Raw genomic sequence first — 9808 nt, forward strand, 5'->3', positions numbered from 1 at the left:
AGTACTTATGATTTTTTCCAAGTGATAATGAAAAGAACTGACATTTGCAGATTTTCAGTTTCTTCTGTTGTACATGATGCACACACAAACGGCTGTCTTTGAGCACACATATAAAGATGGAGAATACATAGCACATATAGTTTCATGTTGCACCTACTCATGTCTAAATATCTTTCAAGCAAACATGCCAAAGATTCATAAAAATTCACCACCTATAAAAATTTTGGTGATATCCAAGTGCATGAAACCAAATGCAGGCAACATAGGCGAAGTAAGTTCCAAGACTTTAATAGCAGCCAAACCAAAGGGAAAAGGCTTACATGGACAGGCAGAGGCAGGCAGAGGTCAAAACCATATAAGCAGTCCAATACAGGTAAACACATCCAAAGCAGGCAGAATAATCAAAGTCCAAAAACAAGCAGAAGGTAAAAGCCAAGGAACACTAGGAATAAAACACTGAATCAATAACAAGAGCCCAGACAACACACAAGTAACATCGGTTACGAACTGGCAGTGAACGAATAGAAAGAGTCCAGTTTAACAGGCAGTGGCTTGATTGGGGAAGTTGTCATTGCCTCAGGTGAGTAACTGTTGGACTGATGAGGCAGTTGGAGACAGGTGTGTAAATGGGACTGGGAGTGGCCAGTATGGAAAGACAGAAAGAAACAGGCAGAGAGACAGTCAGACACAAAGATAGAAATAGGAGAGACATATCTTGACATTAAGACTTAATATGATACAAGATACGTCATTTCTTCTTTATCAAAATAGAGAATACTGAGAATACACAAGTTCAGCGTAGATTAGTGTATTGTTCTTGTGAAAGCAGAGAATAGCATGAGAAACTAGAAAAAGTGCTCCTCGGAGCACAGGTCTCCGCCAGGCCAGGTAGAATCGGCCACCTGGTGGCGCTATAACAGGCCCATGTGAAAACTTAGAAAAATTTGGGGCAGAGGTTTGGAATTGGCATCCAGGAAGTGTGTGTGCAAAGTTTAGCTGCGATCAGGCCAACAGTGCCGGAGATTAGCTGTTCACAGACAGAAGGACGGACGGACAGGGTGCAAAACATACTCTCTCGCCATGCCTTCGGCCTGGCGGAGACAAAAAAATTGTTACCCCAACCCTAATCTTCATAATGTGAACTGGTGATGTGTACTTGGACACCTACAATGTAGCTCGCTTGCATTGGGGAAGACTAATGGTGCCCCCAAGACAACTGCTGATAACCACGTGAACAATACAAAAATAACAAACAGCTGACGAACAAAATGACAAAGCTTTTTTACTGAGGAAGCATTGCTTACATCTACTGGATTTCCCCAGTAAATAAAGTCACTTGATCTGACCAGTTTTGGTTTTGGTTCCACACCACTAGAACCAAAACATTTGGTTTTGGTTCCTCAACCAAAATTGAAGAAAGAACAATAACAACAAATAATGTAACCTACAGGCTTCTGTACAAACCATGCATCAAGCCCCCATTTGTGATGACCACTTGTTAAAAAAAAGTCACAGCAAATGAGGAGAGAACACAATGGTAAAGAACAGTAAAAACAGTTTAGTCAAGACTATAATATAAATAATCAGAAAATAAAGCATAACTAGAGAAGGGCTCTCTTCAGTTCCACAGCCTTGGCCGTTTTAAAGACCTGTACCTATAGGACCTAGGTGCACACCATGAACTCATCAGATGTACCTGTCTTAAAGAAACAGAGGATGCAAAAGAGACATGCCAGGCAACCTGCAGATCAGGTAGACAGGCCTGGGGCCATCTTCATGTTGGATATTCAACTGACTGACTGATCTGCCTGTCAGCTGCGACTATAATGACTACCTAAAGACTACCACAACTCTGGCAGATCTCAGACTGTCTAATATGTCTACCCTTTTAGATGGTATTGCGTGAAAAGTAGGACTTAAGTTACTACTACCACTGTTATATAGAATGCAAAGGGATAATACAAAAAAGGACTAGAAAGGTGCGCTCAAGGGAGTGCCTTAACTCTTTTTGTGTGTGGTAATGTTTTGGGGTTGTGCAGTAACAGTCACATTTTATTAGAAATTCTATGTTGAAATGTGCTGCCCACCAGAGCATCACATTGAGAAAAACTATGGTAAAATAATCCTGCACAGGACATAAATGAGAATTTGTCCAAAATTGCTCAGAGTCTGGTGGTATTGTTGTCCTTGGTTTTCCACTCCCATACACTTTCTCCAGAATCTTGCTCTGGTCTAGCTGAAACTTCTCTTCAGAGTCTGACCATTTTCTGCTGAAAGACTCTGGTATATCAGACAGCCACCATGATGTTGTTGCGTCTGAGCTACTGTAGCCCTTTAGATATGCAGCTGTAATCACTCCTGTCTAGGCGTGTGTCCATGAGCAAAATTATTAGAGAATGGGTGGCAGTGACACATTGGTGTAGACAAGGCTTTCCCCTCCATGTGCATTTTCTTTGTAAGCAATATGTAGCCTAGATACATCTTTATGTGGGTAATGTATATGATCTTCTAGACTCTAGAGGGTGTCCTTCAAACCAACACATTTTAAATTGGTCTACTAAGGATTATTCTCGACAGTGATACTGTTATTCGTGAGTGAAAAGGAGAAATGACTAATCAAGGGGCATGACTGTCATATGGTCTGTGTGATACAATTACGTGTGAATGGAAAAGAGGAGAATTGAAAGAGGATGGAAGTTCTGTTTTTAAGGCATCAGCCACCTAGAACAGCATGTCTGTATTTATCATCATGGTTCAAGCAATTGTTTAATATAAAGAATACCCTAAGACATTTCATTCTTATGATCCGTTTATTGAATATCATCAACTGAAATCGATGATGAGTGTTTAATGTCATTTAATTAATGCCCAAGGGCTAGTGAAGTAAAGTTGTTAAGATAAGATGCACATGGATTCTTCTATAGATTCCTCCAGATTCACACTCTAAGTAATGTTACCTGCCATCGGATGCTTCTCATTTAAAGGTTTGTGTGTGTCTGTCAATGATAATGATTTAATCCAGCTGTGATATCTGGCATAACATGAACCAAATTAGTTCACACATAATTGTGGCATTCATTATTGTTTAAAAAGTGAATGTAACATTACATAAATATTATTTTAATAAAGAAAATTCTGAATTCGCAAACGGAGATAGCCTACTGTACTATCATGTGAATAGTGCATTGTGGGTACTTTAAATTAATATAGTTTATGTTATGGAATGTGTGTTAAATATGTAATGTTAATGTTCAACAGATCTGTGCCATGTACATTGAATGACTGTGACACCCAAGGACACAAACTTTGACAAACACAAACTTCAGTTTTTGTATTTTAAATCATGTACAAGCATATTTTGCCATCACCTTGATGGTGCAAAGATATAATCCAGTTCCCATGTTCAAGTCCCTGCTCTATTGTATGTACATTACATTACATGTTTAAATTGTATTGCTATCAACAGCACATATCTCTGGGGCTGTGTACTGACCACAAAGTCACTTATTTGGTGTTTCAAAAAGTAGTCTTGACATGTTTTTATGAAGCAAGTTTAATTCATATGGAAAACAATATACATAAAACAGATATTTAAGCGTCTTTGAGTACTTAGAAAAGCGCTATATACATTCCAGATATTATTATTATTATTAGATATGACTTTAACTAAATAGAATCTGAGCATTTGAGTTTAGATGACTCAATGTTCATAGCTTGCATGTCCCGTTCCTTATGCTTCGTTAATTTGATGGTGTTCTATTTTATCCACGAGGGGGCGCTTGGAAACATGTTTGGTACAGAGAGGTGGCAGGCGGTGGACTTTTGTGGACCATAGATATATCTATGATGTGGACACCATAGAATAAAGAGAGCACGCTGTCTACAGAGTTTAAATATCACTTTACCGTTAACCGTTGAGGGATTTATTCAAGAACTTTACAGGAAAAATTAGCAACAAAAATGTACCCTGATATGACATCATCAACCATCAGAAACTTTCCCAGCTTTTTCATCCTCCTAACCTCCTAACCGAAACTTACTGTGTGTGTGTGTGTGTGTGTGTGTGTGTGTGTGTGTGTGTGTGTGTGTGTGTGTGTGTGTGTGTGTGTGTGTGTGTGTACTTCACATATTCATTAAGAAATATACTGTATAGGCCTACAGTATAGCTTCATATCGATCACTAACAAGAATGTATAAGTTATTGCTGAGACTTGATAAAAACAGGAGTGGTGAAAGATGAACAGCAGGAGCTTCGCAAGCTGAAGGAGGTGGCAAAAGATCAGTGAATGTCATTCTGTGTTGAAGTCAGACTAACTAATGTATGCACATTACATTGGAAATGATCCCCTTTGGCACAGCACCTTGAGTTCTAGGCCAAGATACAGTACTCTTCATAGAGCAATGAAGCTCTGTTTAGATAGGATTGTAGGGAGACAGGTATCTGATATCAGAGAGGGGGGAGGACATTCAACACACTGCAGGGAGAACCAAACTTGACATATTGCAGTTATGTGGTCGACACAATATCTGTGCAGTGCACCCTGAGTAAAAGACCTTCATTTCAACATCTGAGCATGTTATTCAGGTGTTCAACATGTGTTATAGATGATTCCATGGAAATTCATTTGATTCTTTGGAACAAAAACGACTTGGGTTGCTCGACTGCATCGTTCCCTACTCGGGACTGATCCAAGTCGGGATGAGATTTGCTGATGGGCTCCCCCCTGTTGCTAGAGGGGCCGTGGAGAGAGGTTGTGGGTGAGAAAGCTGAGACTGAGGTCACAGCGGGGGATGAGGGAGACATGGATGTACAGCTCTCTGGTTGCGGCCCCAGGGGGAATCCACATAGGCAGCCGGCATTGTGAAGAAACTTTAGGATGTCGTTGCGGAAGCGTACGCCGACTAGGGCGTAGAGGATGGGGTTGAGACAGCAGCGGGTGTAGGCTAAGGTGCAGGTGATGTACTCCCACACGGGGCCACAGAAGTGGCCTGCCATCTTGCGTGCCAGCACCACGGTGTAGGGCAGCTGGAAGACCAGGAATACCAACACCAGCAACATCATCAACTTCAGGGTGCGCTGGTGCTGCCACACCTTGCCACGCCCGTGTTTGCGTCCCTTGCAGAGGACTAGACCAATCGCAGAGTAGCATAACATCATGACTAAGAAACTCAGGGAGAAGATGAAGATGAGGGCTCCATAGGTGGCCATTTTTACCTGTCCACCCTTTTGCAGTCCACAATATGCATCACCATCAATACCTGAACCTGAAACACCAGAGAACAAGATCTCAGGCAGACTGAGGAACAGAGCGATCAGCCATACCGCCAAACAGACGAGTTTGCCAGCTGTTAGCATCTGGTTATTGTGCCGGAGTGCCTTCTGGGCCCGCGTTACCACCACGTAGCGGTCAATGCTAATGCAAGCTAGTAGCAGCAGCCCACTGTAAGTGTTGATGGCGTAAAAGGCGCGCGTAGCCTTGCAGAGGGGATCGGTGAAGATCCAGCCCAGGTGAGTGTCGATGGCTTGGAGCGGGAGCGTGAGGAGCAGCAGGAGGTCAGCCAGCGCCAGGTGGAAGAGGAACACATCGGTCATTGAGCGAACTGAGAGACGGCGGCGGTAGAGAGCAAACGTGGCGATCACCAGGGAGTTTCCCACCACACCCAGCGGGAAGACCAGGAAGAAAATGCACGACTGGAAGATCTTGATGGCCAGCTCATACTCGCCGGCTTCACACCACTCAGAGTGGTCAGTCAGAGTGGAGTTGAAGAGCCAAGTGGAGTTGTCATAATCATCAGTTGCATTGTCATAGTAGACATATTCGTCGTATTCGTTGGTGTCAGTCATAGCTGGTGGGAAAATAAAGGAAGAATAATCAGTTAATACCAAGGGAGCTGAAGTTGTGTAACTAATCGACCCAAACGTAACAGCAATACAATTCAATTCAGGTCAATTTAATTGACAAACCAGTTTTATAGAAAATCTATCAACCAGTATTGGTAGACAATTTCTATGAGTTCAGAATCCAGGAATCCAATGTCACACAATCTCATTGTCTAACCAATCAGGAGAGAGAACTCCACACAGATCATTTATCAGCTTCAATGTTATCGTATTCCAGTTCCCATCACTTCTGTTGATTTATGTGTGAAAATAAAATAAAATAAAATAAATCATTCAATAACAAGACATGTCTAATGATTGTGTTGCTTCATGTTGATCTCAGACTTCACATGGACAGTCTTTGACATCAGTCATCTATGAAGTATCTATGATGACGTATGACTGCTTGTTTGGCAAAGTTTCAGCCCGATCCGAGTCCGACAGCCTTTGACTTCCATTTCAGTATATAATTACATTTCTTGAAATTAATATTTCAGGAAATCTATGTAGGAGAAAGACACATTTCTAGATGGCTTGCCTTGTACAGACCCATGCATAAACATTGTCTTACTTTTGAACAATCTGTCCCCCTCAGTTCTGAAATTATGACTACGCCCGTGGGTGCACCGTAACCACCCAAAAAAAACACTGAAGAACCACTTTCTTTCTATAGATTGAGCTTAGATTCTGGCACTCGACTTGAGTCTGGGTCTCTGAATGAGTGAACATGGGGACAGATAAATATACTGTGAATGTAAAATTAACATTATTTATGATTATAGGAAGGTATTTCCAATGAATATATGAATGAATACACTTTTATTCAATATTGATGACTCAAAGAATAAAGAGGTGAGAAAATATAATCATAAGTACAGTATTATGAATGGCAGTATGGCACGCAAGAGACAGTACAGTAACACACTGCATATCATGTAGGAGGCAAAGTGAGGCATTGTCACGAACCCTACCATTTATGTTGGGTCAATTTGAGTAATCTGCAGTGATATTCTAGTCATAGTGTGCCAGCTTGCGTGACAGGCATCAGCCCGTTGGCATGGGGGTAAACCATAGGTTGTCTTAAGGTATAGAAATGAGTCAGAGTCGCGTGCTAACAGCCTTTAAAGCTGGTTTACAACACCACCACTTTATCTCATTTCATCTGGGATCCTCACCTGTAACAATGCTGAAGTTACTGTCTGTAACAAAACATATTTTTTATCTCATACACGTTGGGGGTTTACACACAGCGTCCTATACATCTACCAGAGGAGACTGAAACTGATAGATATTCTTGAGAGGTAAGAAGAGAAACTGAGAACAGGAAGGCATTTTGTGGCATTGTTTGGCATTTCTTTCAGATTTGTGATATACTGTAAATAGGGCATAGTTGCGTTTAATCTTTCCCCCCCCCAACAGACAGTATATGTCGTATAAGATTTTTCTTATACTCCAAATATTTCCAGTGGCTGAATTTGCGTGACCATGCAGCAATGGCTATATCACAAATATTATGTTATTGTTGTGGTTTTAGTCAAAGCAGAAGTGAAGCTCAGATGCCAGGCTGTAAACATTTGAGCTCAGTCTGGAATTTTTGCTTGAAAACTTTTTGCTTCAAGGGTCTTGAGATTGACAAGAGCCTTGTCTTTTTGACTCTCACTAACAATTGTTGAAACCTATAATGGAAAAAAAGTAGCTATAATTATTTGAAACCCTCGCATCAATATTAATCATAAGATTTATAAAGGAACTGCAATCACATGAAGGTTGAGCGTGACCACTGCCGGAAAACATTGCATCAGGAGACCATGACGTGCATAATAATTTAAAAGTGATGAGTGATACATTACATTTCATTATTAATTAATTTGTTAATTCATCTATTAAATGTGTGTGTTATATGTATTTGAAATAGTTGTGCTTTTATACAGTCTTGACAATTTTGCTAATAATGCAAATAATTTGGAGATTATAATAACTGCATCTGTGTTTCTACAGATGCAATAAGGATGTATTGTATTTTGAAAATATGATTGTGATTCTTATAACTAAACTGCATGTGGTCCTTGCATATAGAATATGTGTAGAAGTCATCTCATCTAAATATACAAAAATATATCAATGTTTTGAAGAAATTCTCCAATGAAATTGAACATTTTGGTGTATACTTTAGACATAATATTCAGTATATATCAGTGAAACAAGCGATAAATTGTAAACACACAACAAGGAAATGCTTGCATATGCCTCTCTATAGGGTAAACAGAAGTCAGTTTATCAGACAAATCTAATCACTGATTTAATTAATTATAATTATATGTTCAAAAAATATAATAGTGACATTGTTTATTTTTTATTCATTCCCCCTCCAAGTCACTTTACCTGCACTGCTTGGAGTGAAGTTCATGTCCCAAGGCCGTTGGCTGTGATTCTGATAGTGCCTGGTAGTGCTAGCAGAATTTGCTTTACATCTTAACCTCAGCCAGTAGCCTATCACAGTGCTTCTGTGTTTTTCTGACCTTATCGTGCCCTGTGTTTGTTGTTTGTGTCACTGGGAGAAAACCCACACCATCAGCATGAAAATGTGTTTTTTTTACATTACCATGGTAGAGTCACTGCGACTGATTAATTCAGATTTTCCGAATATTTTGCTCATAATGGTCCAACATTCTGCTGTTGGATTGATGCACACGTCTCACGAGTTGTGGATAATTTATTTTAAATTTTAAATGTAAGCAATCTGATTATGTAACATGTGACTAAGCACTCAATACACTCATAGTTATATGAGAACTAATGGAGGAGGAACACATTTTTGGGGGGGAAGATCAGCAAAGACTGTTTGAGTTTGATCCAATTGCCCACATTTTGTAAAGTCGCATCAATGTTTGGAATTATTTCTGTTAAAAATCCAATAAAAGCCACCCAAGATAGGAGATTGATGAGACTTTGAATTCAAGTTTAAATTCATTTTACTGTAATACATGGTGGCTAAATCGAAAACAATGCAGAGTGCATGCATGCACAGTGCATTTGGCTGTAAGGTCAGTCCAAAGGTCATATAGAGTTAGGAAGTCATTCTGTTGGGTGTCGGCTGGCAGCTGGGATTGTAACCGACACGCAACCTTCCTCTGAGGTTGAGGTTAAATGGTCGTTCGCAGTGTATGGGTGGAACCCATTCGTTTAAGGTACTGCCAACAGCTACAACATGATCGGACCGCCTGTGTGTTTGTGTGTGTGTGTGTGTGTGTGTGTGTGTGTGTGTGTGTGTGTGCGCGTGTGCGTGTGCGTGTGCGTGTGCCTGTGCCTGTGCGTGTGCCTGTGCGTGTACCTGTGCGTGTGAGTGCGTGTGTTGAGGAGATGCTGTTTATTGGATTTGAACAGAAATGGCTCCAAATATTGATAGAACTTTACAAAATGTGAACGATTGAATAATATTTTCTTTTTAGTCCGTAACATGAACATCTGACGATTAAGTGCTAATTTCTTGTCAATGAGTGACTCCCCCAAAGGGCACGGTGGCGCAGTCTGTAGCGCTGTCGCCTCACAGCTAGAAGGTCCTGGGTTTGATTCCCGCAGGGGACGCTGTGGGCGCTGGGGGCGTGTTCTCTCCTCCGCGTCATCAGTGCCCACACCCTAGGTGGGGTTGGCGAAAGGGCCTTTCTGTGTGGAGTTTGCATGTTCTCCCCGTGTCTCCTAGGGTAGTTAATACCCTCACAAAAAACATGCAGTAATCCTGGTCACTATACTGCCTCCCCCTGGCCAGCCGGGGCACCTGATGGAGGGGAAAGGAACTGGTTGGAATAACGTGTTCCTTCCACGCGCTACGTCCAACCAGAGAAACTCTCCCCTGTCAGGTGATAAGAAGGTCAGACGGCTCTCATGCATTGAAGGAGGCATGAGCTCGGCCCTGGCCTCCCTAGGTTG

The 9808-nt window shown here is 41.2% G+C and overlaps 1 protein-coding gene across 1 annotated transcript; it reads right to left on the reverse strand.

Annotated features, from left to right (window-relative positions):
- Window positions 1-3638: 3638 nt before the first annotated feature.
- Window positions 3639-8384, reverse strand: ccr10 (chemokine (C-C motif) receptor 10). Its single transcript, XM_080455062.1, has 2 exons — window positions 8264-8384; window positions 3639-5847 (listed from the first exon to the last, which is right to left on the reverse strand). Exons 1-2 carry the CDS (start codon window positions 8286-8288, stop codon window positions 4622-4624), a joined length of 1251 nt encoding a protein of 416 aa, XP_080311188.1. The 5' UTR covers window positions 8289-8384; the 3' UTR covers window positions 3639-4621.
- Window positions 8385-9808: the final 1424 nt, after the last annotated feature.

This window comes from Gymnoscopelus braueri (assembly GCF_963280865.1).
Source record: "Gymnoscopelus braueri genome assembly, chromosome: 17".
Classification (NCBI taxonomy): Eukaryota; Metazoa; Chordata; class Actinopteri; order Myctophiformes; family Myctophidae; genus Gymnoscopelus; species Gymnoscopelus braueri.